Source organism: Branchiostoma lanceolatum, chromosome 4 (assembly GCF_035083965.1).
Source record: "Branchiostoma lanceolatum isolate klBraLanc5 chromosome 4, klBraLanc5.hap2, whole genome shotgun sequence".
Lineage (NCBI taxonomy): Eukaryota > Metazoa > Chordata > Leptocardii > Amphioxiformes > Branchiostomatidae > Branchiostoma > Branchiostoma lanceolatum.
In genome coordinates, this window is record NC_089725.1 from 17,130,389 (window position 1) to 17,147,524 (window position 17,136).

General features: G+C 44.2%; 1 protein-coding gene across 9 annotated transcripts in view; it reads right to left on the reverse strand.

The window, feature by feature from the left end:
• Positions 1-17,136, reverse strand: part of LOC136432965 (transcriptional regulator Erg-like) — a 55,947-nt gene that overhangs the window by 25,218 nt on the left and 13,593 nt on the right. For 2 of the 9 annotated variants that reach the window (XM_066424677.1, XM_066424679.1), the window contains exons 2-4: positions 15,776-15,942; positions 15,291-15,445; positions 1,404-1,785 (exon numbers count right to left, since the gene is read on the reverse strand). In XM_066424677.1, the coding sequence (XP_066280774.1) occupies positions 1,404-1,785; positions 15,291-15,341 (433 nt within the window). In that variant the 5' untranslated portion in view covers positions 15,342-15,445; positions 15,776-15,942. The other 7 variants (XM_066424680.1, XM_066424684.1, XM_066424681.1 and 4 more) reach the window with 7 other exon arrangements.

The following is a 17,136-nucleotide window of genomic DNA, read 5'->3' on the forward strand; positions in this document are numbered from 1 at the left end:
TACAGGAGACGCACTCTAAAATACTTGTAACACAAAGTGCCCGCGGATTGGTTTCCACAATTATTGGATCAGCCTGCAGCCCAAGTGTAAACATCAAATAAAAGAAGGAAAATCCCGGGCCGGAATACCGACAGAGAACACTAGAACAAGGGAGTGTTATTCTAGGATAAAGAAAATATGAAATATGAGTGGGAGAAACATTAAGGTTGGCGGTCACGCTACAATAGGAGTATGAACGAGTATGAACGGTTGGTTTGCTCTGTCAACATTCTGCTCCGCTGCTGAGATATCTTAGTAACGATGACGTTATTACAACAGGTGCCCCTTTATGCCTTATCCTCATCAAAAACAATGGGCCACTTTGTCGCCCACGCAAAAATAGGACTGTATGCATTACAACAACAGAATTATATCATCTGTCTAACGCTCGCGTTTCTGACAACCATAAACACCAGTAATGAACAATGTTTGTATGTATTGTATTAAGGTATGCAGTCATAAGGCAATTTGGCTAGGTTCATCTAGACTCCCCTTGTTCTCTGACATAAATGTTGTATGAGAATATGTAGTAGCCGTGCGTTTGTACACTAATTACTGAGTAGTTACGTCCACACCCCATACAGCACTACAGTGCACGGATAGGCGTGAAGAATTTTCGGCATAATTCCTTCTCAGTACCCCCATCATTATGTTGTCAACCGGCCCAGAAGAAGCGAACACCTGGGACAGCCAGGTAAGAGAAGCGGCCGCTTGTCTAACGTCGCCGCACCTGGCAAATGACGGTGTTCTTAAGGCATCTTAAGGGGCGTGGATGCATTAAGGCATGGGACAGAGACAACAGAGAAGTTCACGGATGCATCATTGATAAAAGAGCAACATAAACACTGCACGACGTTGTAGTAAGAAGTCATGAATAAGAGCACTGCACTTTTTTACGTACACAAAGTTTGAGTTTGAATGAAAAACAAGCCGCGAACTGGACGATTCCTGGTGAACCCATCGGCGGGGTCAAATATTTCCGAGTGAGTAAACAAATACATTAGATCAGTGTAAAGGGCTCGGGGCGCTACATGGTTCGCCGCTCGCAGTAGTATACTGTCTAAAAACAACAGTACTATATTCGACAAGGTAAACACTGTCGCTTACCTGGATAGCAGGACGCCGGTTCTAAGATGTACACGCTGTTTAAACGCAATGGCGCGAAGTTAACTTTACTTCCAGAAGGATCAACAGACTTTTGGAACTTGAAACAGTGGTGGAATGCAGGCTAGAAACAGTTGTACAGGATAACTACCAGACGAAGGAACACGACAAGTTTGTTTTTCTAGACAGTGCAATGGGAGGGTCAGATAATAGATCTATTTACCGTCTGTCATTAGCTAAAAAAGGGTTAATTGTCTCACCTGCAGGAACAATGACACGCTTCTCCTTGATGGTCATGTTGGGGGGTGGGGTTCCCCTGTCCTGGCCGAAGCCAGAATACCCCGAGGGTGACGCACCGGCTGGATGGCTGACCTCTCCCCGGGAGGTGGGCACACGGCCCGCCGGCCCGCCCGCACAGGTCCGCTCGCTGCCCCGCGGCATGCTGCAGTCCAGCGGGGAATCCACCGAGCTGCGGCTGCAGTCCTGGGCGCGCCTGTCAGGGGACATCCACGGCTCCTGTAGGGACATCTTCCCGGTCATGCTGTCCACGGCGCACGAGGAGGACAGCCCGGCCTTACTACAGTCCTGAAACGCTCCCTCGAACAGAGACTGGTCCGAGTCTCCGACCACCTGTAGAGCCTCCTGTCGGGAGATAAAAAGTTCAGAAAAATCTTTAAGATTGTCCTCGCCATATTTTGGGATTTTCTACAAAAATACACGAAAGTCAACCTTTGGCCGAAAAGTGGGCATGCATTAAAACCGACAGGAAGAGCTGGGGGATATTTTCCCGCCGCCGTCGGAACCAGCGGGCAAGTCATCCCGCTTCCTGCCACAAACAACACAGGTGAACACGCGACGCTCCCATTACCAAACAGGCCCAAGGAAAAAGTAGCTCAAGAATGTCAACCTCTAAGGTTTCCAAGACAATGAAGGCTCTTCCTGTATAGGAAGGGGAAGGTGTAGTGGGCAACGGTCGGGCACCGCACATTACAGCCATCTTTACTCTACAACGCACTTCTCGCGACTCCTTACGATTTTCAGACAGTGGAGGGACCGACGGAATGACTCACGCCGGTGCGACTAGACAGCCGCGGATTCTAGACAGGGTCGTCTCGTCTCGCAAACACAGACCCCGACATGGCTTAAGGCATGGGCCGTCGCTTAAGACGGAAATAGCTAGGTGTCCCGCCGTATGGCGTGTGCATATTCTGGACAGTTTGGAAAATATGCTACCATTGTTTGTTGAATGGGCCCACGCGTCCGCCAGCTTTCATTGAGGGCCACACGAGCACAGAGTAACCGTTTTAAATACAGTGCAGCGAATGTAGTATATAGCGCAGCGAAAGGAAATGACGTCACCTCATCCGAATATGGGTAAACAACACCTCTGCTGCTTCTCTCTATATATAACGGTGGGATGTTTTGACCCTACGGTTGGGACGACAATTAGCTTTATCCGTGGCCCCCTGACCAGGAGCTTTGGGAACAGCAGAGGGATCAATAGGGGATCACAACTTCACAGCGCCGGCTACTCGGTTCCCGCCCTTTTTTTCAAGCCCAAGTTGTAGAGCGACCTGAGAGCCTCTTCTTGGAAATGGCCGGGCCGGGTCCCGCGTGACTGACGGGCTGAGTGTCGAATTCAGACGGGGATATATCGGCAGATCTGGCCGGAGATTTACAGAATTCCTGGTCGATTGTTACACACAGGGACCGACAACTTAGCTCATGGGGTTTACTAGATAAGGGGGGGGGGGGGCATCTCAGTCCAGCTAAACTCGACTTTACCCAACACAAGCTTTTCACTTGTGTCACAAAATTTACTCACACTTACAAATCGATCTCCCACTTTGAGCGAGAAGTGTTCGCTAAAATAACAATTATTGATTTGTTTTCGGCCTGAGAGAAAGGGTAACTCACGGCCATACGGTTGTGAAAACAGCGACACACCAACAAAACTACAGTCCACAGAGGTTGGTCATATCTTTACTGTTACCTCTGCAAACTTGATGTAGCACTGTCAGGTCTTACGACTGTAAACAAGCACTTGGTGTTTCAGGGATGTCAACAAGGATACTCCGTGACTGCTACAGTTGAACGTCCGCACGGAAAAACACAGACAGACCCAGTATTTACAAGTTTTGTTTGGTTCTATATTTATTAACCCGTCCCAACAGAGAGGAAGTCCGCTTGCCATGACAAAAAGAAAACGATAAGGAAGTCAACAGGCGACCACAACCTACGCCGTCACTGGTAAATACTGTCAAGTTCTATGTAAAATTTGGGAGGTAGTTTCTGCACCACCAATCTGTAAAATAAGACGAAATATTAAATCTCTCTTGGTGTGACGTAGTCTATAAAAAAACTACGTGGCGCAACTACACTTAATTGTAAATACAGGGAATTACAAGGGCATTGATACGACTGACTAGCCTGGGTGCCATCCTATTTCTACCGGGGCTCCTACACTCGCCCCGGTAGAAATAGGATGGCACCCAGGCTAACGACTGACGGTATGTAAATCTTTGTATCATTTTCTCAAGTCGCTTTTGGTACTTTTTGGGCTAAATCGCGTGACTATCATGAAAACCATACAATGTCCTTACAAACGAAGGTCACCACCACACTTGGCCGTGTACACCACCAGTAGCTGACCCACCATTTTGAGGTTTCCTTTCCTTTTCCCCCTGTCTTTCGGCAAAGGAAAAAACTCAAGAACTAAACAAGGCGTGTGGTTTTTCCTATCCTAGATCATGTTGAGGATTCTTTGCCGACTATAAGAGGTTAACCTGTAGAACTTACTCGGCGTATAATGTCCCAAATGAGTGACGTCGACTTTTGAACCAATCTCACGAATCAGTAAAAAAATTGCACCGCGTACAATTAAGAGAACAGCACGTACGAACTACCATTCTGTATGGTCTCTGCTTGGTTAATTTGTACTTCTTTAAGCTATTGATTATGAAAAGTGGACGTGCATCTACAGAAATAGTTTGATTCTGTTTTAATTCTGTTAAGTTTCCGGCGCGTTGGAATTAAGATGGGTGGTCTTTTAAACTGGTGAAAGAAATACAGATGGAAGTGTATTCTCAAGCGGCATCCATGGTTTCTGAGCTCACAAAAATACCACAGAAAGATGGTTACGTACACCCAGGATTGAATTGTTAACTCTGTTTTTGCGACAATCAATTAGAGTCTTTGTAATTTGGTACATGGTGTATCCATAGGCGGTAAAACAACACTACTCTTCAAGCAGAAGTTCGGCTCCGCCTAGTTTTTGTCGTGTTTTTAGGCGTTTTGGTCGCACTTTGCATGTTGTCCCGTTTCTTTTGATGAAGCCAACAACATCAAGAATACGGGACAAAATGGAAAGCCCGACAAAAACGCCTAAAAACATCAAAAACCAGTCGGAGCCGAACCTCTGCTTGGAGAGTAGTAAAACACTACGACTCGTGATCGTGAGTCTCTAGTAGACTCTACCAGTGTCCACGGGTCGCTGGGAAAATAGTAGAAATTGGCCAAATAGAGTCAACTGTATGAAGGGAGTCGGCTATGCAGATAAAGTCAAACATTGCAACCCTGGATTTTGCAATGTTTGACCTTATCTCCATAGCCGACTCCATTCATACAGTTGACTCTATTTGGCCAATTTCTACTACTAGTATTTTCCCAGCGACCCGTGGACACTGGTAGAGTCTAAGTCTCTAGCCTGTGCACGCGGCACTTGGACGTTTTTCGTACACCGACGAACCATGCCTCCTGAGGGGTTGGAGAACTAGTACAGGTGGATGTTTCCAATCCACGGACCGTATGTGAACGCAATCAAACTGCTATGAGAACTAGTACTTGACGTATCGTCGTATAATGTCAGAAATAGCTAGTACCCACGGCACCATGTTGGAAACCTATAAGGGTACTTGTAGCAGTGGGCCGAAAATTGTACGGATACTTCTGCTCCAGACGTAGATGAATAAGTCATGACTGAGAGGATCCTTTGGCTAATGTTGTTAGATCATGGCTAATTATGTCAAATAAATCGTATTGTAATCATGAAACAGTCTTGACCGTGCATCCGTAGTTAATAGCAGAGAAACGTGCAACAAGTGGCTAACGCGAAAACGCATTCCTTTCCGTGACGCCGCAGGTTCGTGTCTGCGCATTACTAAAACAGTTGATTGCAAGACAAACCAACAGAAAATATAACAGGGTTGATAAAACAGAATTATCCGTAGAATTTTAATTTTGGTTGTACCAATGCTAACGTAAAATCAAAGGGAAAGTATGAAAACTAGCTAGGATTTGAGATGATGGTGTATCAAAACGTCTTTCAGTTTCCTGAACATTTTCGTTGTTGCAAAGATAGACTCGATCATGATTTACGGTAGAACTTACGAGACGAGGTCCAATATTCGTCGTATAGATCACAGAGTTTATAAAGTATAAAAAGTGAACTTTGGAATTCATCAATGGCTCCCAGTAATTCAACAACGGTTTCCAAATCTGTTTTTGGTAGAAATTCTGGTGCAACTGGCAGCGAAATTTGAGTGGTACTGTCGAAAATCTCCTCCGTTTACTTCTGGATATTTTGTTCGAGCCAAAATCTAACAACAGCCGTTATGATATTCATTTTTGGAGCGACTTCAATTTCGAGTGATTCCCACGGACAGAAAATGATAATTCAACATTCATCTACACCATAGGCTATGGCATGGTTGCATGCATGATCTGAATCTAAAACGGGGATGGCGACAATGATGCACAAGTACAATTCAAATCACTACAGCATAACTAACTACAGTACATTTCCCACTGCGTACGACGAGTGATCACTGAAACGAAGATTCAAGCGTATGGTAGATGTTTTACCTGTCTATAAAACGTTTCTTGTGCTAGAGACCAGAAAACACATGGCATGTTCAGTAGACGCAGGTGGAACAGTGCGTGCATGAACGCTGTTGGCGGGCAGGATACGGCGGGTGCACTAGTACTGTCGGCCGGCGGGATTACGTACTTATACCGCCCAGTGACAGGTGCATGTGCGCTCCCTCCGCACACGCAAGCGCGTACATCGTCATAGTCATTAATATTCAAATTTGTAGAATACTATAGTCGAGATAACACTTATGTTCTTCCGCGACTTCTCTACCTCCTCGGTGAAAGGCATGAGAAAATAGGTCGAGGGGGAGACCTTAGCGTGGAAAACGAATTAAGCTTGTAAATGAATTGGTCGTGGTACATTTATGAAGGCAAACTCTCATATGAACATGGTCACTCCCTCTACATATTTCTATGTTGTACTCTTATCTAAATTCCTTACCTAACGTTCTCTGTAACTATCGCCTTACGAATCCCTCCCTGTGAAGAATTCCTTGAATAGTTTTATAAGTCTAACATTTGTTTCTATACTTGCGTCCGCCTCAGGCTAGTTATAATTCAGTGAGTATTTTCGTTGACATGCCTATTTATCATATTGTCGGACATGAGAGAGCAAACAAGTAATCCTTGCCTGGTAGCGTAGAAAGAGACAAAATAGAAAAAACAGAAAATTCGGCCGAAGATTGGTAAACTGATTTCTGCTCTTCTGTGTATTGAGAGTTAATAGCCATAAGACCAATGTACATGTACTAGTAGGGTATCCATGCTATGATTGTTTCAGCCTGATCATGACATATTGGTATTTGACCGTACCGTACGCTTGCTGAGGATGAGGGTTAACACACAAAGGGTACCATACGATCATCATGCCAATGAATGAAGCAGAACAAACAAAACCCATTTAGTTGCTTTGGTAATCCCCTGTGCAGGTTGACCCGCACGTTTCTTTGTTACTTGAACAGAAAGTTCCGTGTGGGCCACACCTACATGTAGGTCTGTAGTCAAACCCGATTAATTGAAAACAGCAAGTATCGCCATAAATATACTTTCATTTGCAATCGACTTAGATACACATAAAGTTTTATTGAAAATATTTTATACAAACAGAATAAGTTTAACTTGAAAGTATTATTTTTTGGTCGACAGTGTCAAAATGGCACAAACGGACATACTGTTTTTTCTGACACTAAAATGTTACGCACAAATGTACAATCAAAAATCAACATTTCACTCTAATCGGCTTTAAGATTCAACGTACTTCTACTCAACTACGTTACAGTTTGTTTTAAGTTAATCTATGCTTTTCAATGTTTTTCGTCGCTTTGGGACTCCTTAATTCGTGTGATCCGCTTGATGGTATATAATCCAGCTCCACCGAATCCGTCCATATGTCACAGAGCCCGCTATAATGCCGAATGTGCAGTCGATGATAGGTTATGTGGAGTTATAATACCCTGGGCGGGTAGGGACCCCCGTCCACACGTTTTGTACACATTGTACAGGGATAATACCGATCCTCTACAGCACAGCAGGCCTAATGAAGTGGCACCTACCCTAGCGTGTGCACCTGCCGACGGCCATTCATCATCATTCCGACTTAAGTCGACACTAATGACTTGATCTTTTCATACCTCCGCCGAAAGGGGGACTGATTATGTATTGAATGGAATATGAGCTAAGCTGAGCTGGTGATTTTGCCATTAGAATATGATTGATGTAAGGTTGGTGAAGTTTCTGTACATAACGTACAAGAGTGTACACTTGGGATTTTCTTACATATGATATAATGAACGACAGGCAGCTGTTTCAGTAAGGCAACAGCAGTTTTAGATGTTCTACCAACATGTCCCTCTTCAATGAAACAGAAATGTTGGTAGAGTTTTCTGCTAATTCTGGGGTCATGTTGAGAATCAGTGTCACAAAGCTGCAAAGACTTGGAACCTATGTCTTACAAGTCGTTGAATCAGAATATTCAATTATCGAGATATACAATTCAGAACTAACTACTTGTTCACTTTCCATTCAAATTTGAAATTTCACTAAGTTAACGTCCTTGTTCATTGTAGTAGTAAAGTTGTAGGTTTTTCGTTCCTTTTGATTCGGCACGTTTCCATTTGAGAATCAAGTCTAGTCAGCAACATATCATTGCCAATCAACTGAGGCGACACGGAAGGCGTCATCCAGCAAAATAATTCAAATGGTATCTAAAAATGGTATCTAAAACACAACTGCAATAGATGGATTTTATCTTTGAATTCAGATTAAACCACTTTCAACACACACACAAAGTAGCTATATGTACATAATGTCTGCTTCGATTTATTGTCTTCGTGCCCCCTTAAATGATACGGCGGCAGAACTTCGATCTCCGACCGTTGCTATTTTCAACAAATACTGCTGCATTGATAATAGTCACGGTAACAGAACTACTAACAACGGGAAACAAGAGACAAAATAGAGACGACAAAACAAACTTAAGGATCGTGAAATTGCAGGGTCAACAGTGAAATCAAAAGGCTGTTTGCACGAGTCTTTATTCGCTTGTGTACAATAAATGGCTACCGAACAAAACATGCAATAATAAGTTACGTTTCCCACGAACCCTCCATAAAACATATGTTACGTTTGATAAACAAAGGAAAGAACCTTGTAAAAGTCAGGGTAATTTGAAGGGTAAACTAAAAACAATTCACGAGTCTCTTTTGTTAATGTATATGTATGGTCATGACTGTATTTTCTACTAAGCTCTACCAAATTAAGTATGGAATTTGAGCACAGAATAAAAAGGGATCACTTGATATTTGTGGCCATCAGAAGGTGAAATAAATAAGAGAGATTGTCGTTCATGACAACACTTGTTGATTCAGGACTAATGGTCAAAATTTAAAATATCACAAATTAATTCCTGACTTTCATATAGATTCTTACCGGGTTACAAACGGTAGACAAAAGAATGATTGTGATTATGATGTGTACTCGTAGACTTAATTAGTAAAACTGAGGGACAATTATCTGAGTTGGGATAAAACATCAACAGGAAAGTTGAATTATTCGTCAGTTTCCTGCAAACCGGGACCGTTACCTGTGCGAAAGGTATTGGCTATGTAAGGCGGTGAAAGCTTTGATCGTTGAGATTGTCGGAAGATGCTGTTCGGTTGTCCTCGTCCTAATGAACGACCCCGGGAGCCATTCAACTAGGAAGCTTTCACAACAGTCGGATGTTTGCGAGGCCTGTTTGCAAACGAGCACTAACTATTCCCCGGGCGATGACATCATGGCCAGTGCACGCGGCGCCCATTTGGAGAAGAAACATGGCGGCAAAGTTAGGACCGCCGTGGGAAAGGACAACAAGATAAGGCTATGGTAGGGTCAGGGGTCACGGAGCCTGTTCATATCTGACAGGAACACCGGATTAACATCTTATCTTCCATCTAGGATGTCACAAAGAGAAAGGGTTTATCTGTAGCGCCACAATATTACTGCACACACTTGGTCCATGGGGCGACAGCAGCCCTGGCAAATTGTGTCACAAAAGCGTACAAAGACCTTACACCAATGAATATTAGGGAAAACCATTACTAGAAGTTTTGCAGATTAATCAAATCACGTATTTCAGACCACTACCATCCTTTTAATACGTCATCATTCTGTAACTGACTTGGGTGTTTGTAAGTTTCAAGACACGCCATAATGGCGTCGTGCGACCAAATAAGTAACGAATATTTGCTCTCATGACAGACTCATCCGTTCCTCGATTTATGCCTCTTATCTTACGAGTAGAAGTTGACAATAAAGGTGACATAGTTAATGGTGTTGGTATCGTTGAGATAGCAAGGTAAATACGAGGTGATACAGTCGTGGTGCTTGTTGTTACACAGGTGACCTGAATCAAGAATGTAAGGTATGTAAATTGCAAATAGTGCAAATATCGACCAAATATAAGCGCTTACGTCAGCGTAGAGCTATTGTAGATAGTGGAATATGCCAATCAAGCAAGTATGGTGTGTCAGTGTCAGTACAGTGGCATGGAATACATGTGCGGTAAAATTTGCCATTTTTCTTACTTTGGCGTTGATACCTACGTTTCTAAAATTCAGCCATGGAAGATCATCAAAAACGGGCTGGGGAATACAGGAATAATCGCATAGATATAGAACAGAACGAAAACCTTGCAGTTCCCTAGGCATGATACTGCCTGAAACTGATAGATGGGGTTCAACTCTCGCAACGATTCTACTATGTGTGTTGAAAAGTTCCGTAGTTTCCGAATAAAGCCTAAAGGTCTCTACTTGTGTGTAAACCAAGTGCAATATACTTTATGTACGGAAGGCACAATTCAGCCTTTGGTTGCAATGCCGTTTTCGATAAACCATTTTCAATGATGATGATTTTGATTAATTAATTGATTGATACTTGATGAAAAGGACAGCACGTTTTTTTTTTAATTTAACGTTTCAATAGATGTAGAATGTCGGGAGATGTATAATAACCCTAGGCCCTGCAAGAACAACGAACTCAGCATTCCCAGGCTTTCCTATAGCTAGCTCATAAATGTCACGAATCCGTGTTATTCTGATGCTACTGGTGCAACAATTCCCACGATTCCAAGAGACTGTCTACATAACTGAGATAAGTACTGTTCAATAGAGACAACTCAACCCCCCCTGACAGGTAGTGTAGCCTCACCGTCTCCGTTCGTCGATTTGTCTACTCCGATCTACTCCAGTAGAAATCGCGAAGAGGCAATTATCAAGGTAACACAGGTCAGTGGTTTCACAACAAACTGGGGCCATCACTTCCAAGTCGGACTATTTTGATTCCCAGAAAGTATTTACCCCAAAACTTTCTCACGCAATTTGGGAGGGGAACTTTTCGGTCAAATTAGGGCCCAACTGGCTTGTTGGCTGCCAGTTTGCTTCGCGGCAACCCAAACATGTCGGCAGGACCATCAAACGGTCGGAATGTGCCTGTCGTCACCGGAAATTTTACCTTGCCTGTAACGGTACAACGGGCGGACGGAGACGTGAGGAGGTGAGATAGCTTCACCCGCCCCACTCCGCGGGAACATTGTGCATGGACTGTACTTGTCCGTCCGAAAAATCATCTGGAAAACTGCGTGATACCCTACATGGTCCTACATATGTGCTCTGATATACTTTGGGTGAACTAGATAGGATTTTGTGCTTACTGCCCTTATAAGTTTAATGAAACGGTGATTTATACACACGCTTCTCAACTATGTAGATGCTACATGCACGCACAAGCATGCATGTATCTGTATGTGGGAAAACACACATGCCGTCTCAAAATAGCAACCAAGTACAGGAAAATACTCATTTCAGAGCGCATTGGGTACTACAGGCTTGTGATGTTAACCCTAGATGCTGTCTAATATTTTACTTTTTTTTTCAATATATGTAGAAATTGTCTCTAACGTACATGTCACTGCTTCATTCTACATACGATGCTTATTCATTGGGTCTGTGACGTTATAATCATGGTATAATAAGGACGTCAATGAAAGTTTAACATGCAACTGACTCCTGACGAGTCGTGGGGACATACAAGGGCACCTGTGAAACATCCAGACCGAAAGATTTCCAGATTAGACACAAAACAACACGTATGACCTTAGACCGAGACCTTTGTTCTTGAACCAAATGAGTGACGACTAATTAGTCACGAGAGCCCGGCCGGTTTGGCGGGCACAACTGGCCACCTGGCAACTACAGGGGAGCGGAAGGCCCTACGGCTGGTGCGCCTGCGCGCTCCGAGTGCAGAAACTCACAGAAATTTTGTCTCTCGAAAAAATAATCTCACAACCTCCCAAGAAGCGGACCCATGTGAACAACAAATTGTTTGCCGAAAATCGAGACAAATTGAAGAACAAAGTATCCACAAAATGGTTTGATTAGGCTCTGTGGAGCCCAATAAAATAATTACAAGTCTCGCTGTGTTCAGACGACCAGTTTTTCTCAGACTCACAGACAGTGCGTCACGGCGGCCCTGGTCCTGACTTCGTGGGAAACCGATAGGAAGCACCAATGACTGGGAGAAAACCGCAGACTGAAGCGTGTTTATAGTGAAGGCATGTCATGTGCGTTCGTACTGCAACGTGTGCGGCGCGTTCCGAGCACGAGGTTTACTGGAAAAAGGGTTGCGTAAGACTGCAACATGATCAATACCATTTTTTCCTCCTGAAATTTCTCTCCTGTAATCGGTCGCGCTTGCGTATTTCCGTTTTCACCTTCAAGAGAGAATCAATGCCAAAAGACGATGAAAATGAAATAACTCACAACTTTCCCTCGATATTGTACAAAAAAAGTACAACTGTACCAGAACATCGTGAAACAATCCTGTCCATCGCGACGCGACGACAGGCGCCACACAAACCTCCACGTCTTTACGACAAACAAACACAAGACACGATGAAACGGCGCAACTATTGTTCCACTAATTACTCCGATCAAAAGAAAACAGTCTCAGAGTTTACATCTTAGCTTATTTAGTCTATCCAGCTCTTGTATTTTGACGAAAGGATGGCGGCGTACATACCATGTCCCAGTGGGAGAATGCCGAGAGAGACATGCGCTTTTCTTGACGGTTAAACACAAATGACGTCAACTACTTCCGTCGACGATATACTAAAAATCGGAGACAATGACCGATGCGAAGATGTAAACACACTCATCCGAAATTCCGTGAATAGTGACAACAAAACCAGCTCCTGACTTTGACTCATGTCCAAGTGTCATGTCGTGACTTATCAATGTAACAGGTGGACGACAAAAACTACTTTCCTCCAAGTTGTGGAGAGGGGAAAGAGAGGCAATGGGCGCGCCACTTCCTGCTCTGCGGCCGGACATGTACAGGTTCTGTACGGTACACTTGACAGCAAGGACAACTATCAACACGAACCGTACTTCTGTACACCGAAATCTATGAGTCACATTCAATTTTTCAATTGAGGTCAGTAACCTCAGCGACAGGTGTCATGTCACCTGTCGGGAGTTCAGAAACCTTTCAAATGATAAAAAAAATAACGCTCAAAACTACAAGTTTTCCTAATTTCAATAAAGATACTTTTCACCTGATACATAAGTTGATTAATTCCCTGCGAATTTGGTTATCCCTCCACCATCAATTTCAGCTTCAACTTTTCTTTCTTGTTGCTGTCGATCAGGATTGATTCTGTGCGCTCAGAAGATGAAGTTTCGTCCCGATCACTACACCTGCCGGTAGGTGTGCATACAATAAGAACCAAAAAGAGAAATGTAAAAAGAAACTATTTACGTAGCGTGTTGCTGCAAAATGTATCCGACTGAAGACGTTGTGGGCTCTCAGAATCAATTGTAGTAGACCGAAACAGAGTCTAGTCTTGAGCGCTCAAACTGTCGAGTAAACTTGGGCTTCTATTTACGAAAAAAGCTGTCAGGCATCGGAGGAATTAGTCTCGTCCAGCCGACCGTGTAATGACAAACGACGCACCTGATGTTTTCAACACGTAACTTTTTTCCATTAGAAAAGTGTTGGTGTTTGGAAGAGAAACAAGTCCCATGCTTTTACAAGCGAGGCCAATATGTGAAGTATGCGCGGTATTCAGGATGCGAACACCTGACTGAAGATACAAGTGTGTAGGGGCAGGGCTGACGGGATGCCTACGATCGCGTCGTCAAGCAAGGCCGATTGCACGTAAGGTCGTACCGGTCATATGCTTTGTGACTGGGCAAAGCTGACGGACATTTTACGGCTAGAAAGGGTAAGGAATTAAAAATTGAACTTAAACAACAAACCCACAGGGAGCAACGACACACCTTCTACTATGCCTGTTTCTTATGCTCTTCTCGTCTTAGATCTACTGCAACTTCGTTACTTTTGAATACAAATAGATCTATAACGTTAGAACTTAATTCAAGGTGTACAAGTAAATTCTTCAGTTGATTTAACCAGCACAGTAATGCGTGGAAACATCAGTGAACGACAAGCAACGTTAATACCTAGTGTACCTGCGAGTCTACGGCCAAAAAGGTTATCCGTTCTCAGTTTGTTAAAACGGTTTAGAAATAACAGACACATTTCATCCACTAAACCTTCAAATCACTCGCAGATTTGTTATCTGGATCATTTACAGCTTCTTCTGGGCCAAGATTTATCTAAATAATTTGCAGTTGACATGCCGAACAGTGACATCTTAAATTGCTTTAATTCGGCTATAAAATGCTACGCGTATACGATGATTGGCCTACATTTCATTACAAAAAAAGCCATGGTGACATGCATTTTAGGAGCCTAATACTTTCTCAAAATCCGGACTTTTGGAAAAAATACGGAAATAATATCAGCTCCCAACTGCAACATAAGAAAATACGGACACATCTAATTACAAGTTACTACTAAACGGAGCTCCTGTGGGTAAACCGTTTCTGATAAGGAACTGGTCATTTGTCCCATGTGAAGCCATACAAACACGACCAACCTGTATGTCAGCCGGGGATCTCTAGTTCTGTCTACTGACTCTGGTGATGGGACCATAGGATGTGGGTAGATCTCACGGAGTATTGCAGTTTATATTGCGACTCATCGTGGTCATAAACTTGTCCACAAATAGTGCAATTCTATGGTAGGGTCTTTTGTTGGCACTTACCGAAAGCCACAGTGTGCCTTGTGTGTTCAGGAGATGTTTAGCTGCTTGTCGTGACCGTCCTAAAACATCCGAATTGATTTTTACTACGCGCGAAGAGTCTTTGTCGGGCGGCGAGCCCTCCAATCACGGCCGTACAGCCCGCCACCGCTACACCACCGCCGCGCCATGTGTCATCTCGCTGCTGCCATGCACTAAAGTCAGGTATGTCAGCAAAATGGACGCTAAAAGCAACCAGTTGAAAACCTGTGTTCTCGGGGCTTGACAGAAACGGCTTAACTTTCCATATTTTCGTCTGAAACCCAGACGAAATGTAGCAAAACAGAGACGCCAGTTGTGACGCTCGGTTGGAGTCTGTCAGTCATACAATCGCTGGTTGTAACGTTTGGAGTTACGTTTCCATGGCTTGTGCGAGAGATCGAGAGGGAGAAATTTTTTTCAGTAACGTTCCGAGAAAAATCTGTCATTCTCCCTGTCACGGCGGTCATAATAACACCAGCAAACGTCAAATATGACACAGGGGTGTATTGTGTTGGTCAGGGAGGTTTAGAGAAAGTACATATGCCCTGTGACATCACAATTCGGTATCAGTAACCAGAGGGAGATACGCAGAACTAGAAAAATATACACTCACCTTCACGAACGACGATGTGTCGGGCACAGTCTGGCTTGTCGTCTGGTACATGCTTCAGTGTTTGAGTCGCCGGGGTCGAAGTGTTTTTCCCAGTCTATCCCACAGGAACTATAGGTTTTCGTCTCGCACAAATACACAGTGTTGTAGAAGGGTCCCTACACGCATAGAGGAGAAAACAGAGTCAAATCCACAGCCGTGTTTTGATGTTTTGACGACTAGGCGTGTACTGCACGTAGTGAAGTTGTACGGGGGAAACCAAACTAGCCGACCGGGAGAAAGAAAGCTGACACTCACGCTCGAGTAAACTGAATCAATGAATCGTCCTGCGTGGAATGTCCGTTCATTCACAAATGTAGGAAACACGAAACCCGGCCAATACTCTCTACTCCAAGGTCAGATACAGAACTTGGTGGGCAAAACCAGTCGCAATTCGTGAAGGGAAAAGAATATCCGGACAGTAGAAGAACGTGTATAACGGTACTTACGATCAGTTGTGTTGTGTACAGCCCGCTAGTAGTGTATGGGTATGTTTCCTTCCTGCCTAGGGTCGGTTTCGCGTAGCCCGCGCGTGCTTCCTTCGTTAGTGTGGTGTGTGTCACACAGGGCCACTCACTGGACTGGTGGTTGGCTGTTACGTCAATAGGACACGCCCCTGCAGGGAGATAACCAGGCAACCATTAGCGCTTTATGGTCCCGGGGCTTCCGGCCAGGGGGCGGGCGGCCCACTGATCAAATAAACCAAAGCAGAGGAAGTTCTCTGCGGCGTCCAATCAGCTTGACACTAGCGCACAGGACGGCTTCTTTATCAGCAAAGCCACTCGTTCATGCAAGAAAATATACTATATTTCTCTGTTCAAGGGCTTTGACCCTACGATTGACCTCTTAACAATCAGCTGACCGGGTCGTGTGTAGCGGGAAATGTTCGAGACGCACGGTGCCATTACTACATTAGCCACACAAAAGGCTCGGTGGACATTCGGCACCAGACCCACAATTAGAGGCCCCACGGACCATACCAATGGTTGGTCGTTACGAACCTATTATTGGTCTCAGTCGGGCCATACAAAGCATGTGAACACTTCAAGAAGTTTTAGCAAGGGGCTGTGACTGGAAAGGCGTTGGACAATCTCGGTCGGTCATAAGAATTGACCAATCACAGAGTGAAAGGTCCCAGTGGTGCACTATGCACCTCAGAAAATATCTAGTCGAACATAATACACGACGCCAGTAGCACATTCGCGGGTAAGTGTGAAGATCGGATTCCCTCCACTTTGCTGATCATTTCCTGTTGTTATTTTTGGGTACCTCTCTACCGTCGTGGATACCCTATCCTCAAAATATGTATGAATGATCCTCAGTTTCCAATAACACCAACTACTACACGATGCTGACCTCCGTCCCCTCTAAAACAAAAAAGCGGAACCTCGCCTTAAGTGTCTCTACCATGCCGAACGTTTTGGTCATCAATCTCTTATGTCAGCGCCTTTATTCGACGTACAGAGTGCTGACAAGAACGGCACGTGGATGGAAGTTTTTCTTACGGGCCATCCCTCGCATGCCGCCGATCAACAGGTGCTTATGTTACCTTCCCCACGACATCAAAGTGTCACTGCCACAAATAGCTACAGTACTGGAGTACACTTTCATCCCTTTCATTACCCCAGTTCCAGAGAGAGAAAGCTCTCAAGATATCAAGATGTAGCGCTTCTACACACCAGCGACTCGCCAAACAAACATGACTCACGCTATTTACACAACTCGCTGTTCGACACAATTGGCGCTTAGTTCCAGTGCGATGAGTTACACATATCGGCAGTAGCGCCAAATCTACCAGAACACATGTGAA